Source organism: Nestor notabilis, unplaced genomic scaffold (genome assembly GCF_000696875.1).
Source record: "Nestor notabilis isolate BGI_N333 unplaced genomic scaffold, ASM69687v1 scaffold17594, whole genome shotgun sequence".
In the NCBI taxonomy this organism is placed as follows: domain Eukaryota; kingdom Metazoa; phylum Chordata; class Aves; order Psittaciformes; family Psittacidae; genus Nestor; species Nestor notabilis.
In genome coordinates, this window is record NW_009927110.1 from 1 (window position 1) to 1,479 (window position 1,479).

Below are 1,479 nucleotides of genomic sequence, written 5' to 3' on the forward strand. Positions count from 1 at the left end.
TGGGAAGGGAGAAAGAGGAATTCCAGGGTGTGCCCAAGGGAAGCATCAGTTGGTTCAACTGATGGTGCCGGGAGCTGTCTCCCAGGTTCCAGGTGTAGGAGCACAGTTAACAGGCAGCAGGAGTTGGTACCCCTGAGGTGGGGGGGACCAGCCCCTGCTTAGTCCCTCCCGATGCCTCAGTTCCAGGCCCCTGTGACCCAGAGGATCTGCTGGACGGTGTGGTTTTTGGAGCCAAGTACCTGGGCTCCACGCAGCTGATCTCGGAGCGGAATCCCCCGACCAGTGTCCGCATGGCCCAGGCCCAGGAGGCAGTGGACAGGATCAAGGTGCAGGAGGGGAAGGGCCGCAACTGCCGTCAGCCCCATGGGCATGGGGCACGGCTCAGAACCTGCCCAGGCACCTCCTGGCTGTGAGGCAGGGCCCCCCCAGCAGCAGCAGTGACCTCCTGGGTGCTTTGTTCTGCAGGCCCCAGAGGGGGAGTCCCAGCCCATGACAGAGGTGGATCTGTTTGTCTCCACGCAGAGGATCAAGGTGCTCACGGCTGACACACAGGTGAGCAGGGAGCATCCACATGGATTTGGGGCTGCTGAAATCTTCCTGTTTGGCTTTGGGAGCTCTGCTTGGCACCCACATGTCAGGGTGGGTGGTGCCTGTGAGTGAGGACACGTGTCTGGGAGGAGACAGGTCACTCCATCATCATCTCACACAGGCGGGTGGTGTCCCTCAGGTCTCTTGTGCTGGCATGAGGCTTCTCATGCAACCTGCACCTCCTGGGAGCCGCGGGGTCCCCAGCCCGAGCTGGGTGAGCCCTTGAGGGAAGGAGCTGCTTGTCTCTTGGAGCGTAGAGCTGGTTTCTGCCCGTGTGCCCCTTGCAGGAGGCCATGATGGATCACTCCCTGCAGACCATCTCCTACATCGCCGACATCGGCTCCCTCGTGGTGCTCATGGCGCGACGGAAGCTGCCGCGGCAGGCGCAGGGCACGGGGGAGAAGCGGCTCTACACCATGATCTGCCACGTCTTCCACTCGGCCGACGTGAGGAGGCAGAGGCCCTGGGGAGGGTTGCACTGGGAGCCTGGGCCTCATCCTGCCCTAATGGAACCAAGTGCTCTGGGTCTCCGTGCTGGGGGCTCACAATGGGCACAGAGAGGGGGAAGGAGCCCACCTGAGTACCTCAGGTGCTGAGGCGCTGGCACAGGGTGCCCAGAGAAGCTGTGGCTGCCCCATCCCTGGCAGTGTTCAAGGCCAGGTTGGACACAGGGGCTTGGAACAACCTGCTCTAGTGGAAGGTGTCCCTGCCCGTGGCAGGGGGTTGGAACTGGAGGAGCTTTAAGCTCCCTCCCAAACCAAACCAGTTGGGAGTTCTATGATCTATGACATGGAGGGGTCCAGCGACAAAACTGGCATCGTGCAGGGGGCCCCTTCAGGCAGGGAAGGAGTGAGGATGCCCTGGAGTTCCCAGCCACAGTGGTGGGCCTTG

At 62.3% G+C, this 1,479-nt stretch overlaps 1 protein-coding gene across 1 annotated transcript in view; it reads left to right on the forward strand.

The window, feature by feature from the left end:
• Window positions 1-180: 180 nt before the first annotated feature.
• The window catches only part of APBA3 (amyloid beta (A4) precursor protein-binding, family A, member 3), a gene marked incomplete at its 5' end in the record, with an annotated part of 4,083 nt that continues 2,784 nt past the window's right edge, over window positions 181-1,479 (forward strand). The window contains 3 exons of the mRNA XM_010013912.1: window positions 181-326; window positions 466-552; window positions 876-1,034. Coding sequence (XP_010012214.1) covers window positions 181-326; window positions 466-552; window positions 876-1,034 — 392 coding nt within the window. The remainder of the gene's footprint in view (window positions 327-465; window positions 553-875; window positions 1,035-1,479) is intronic.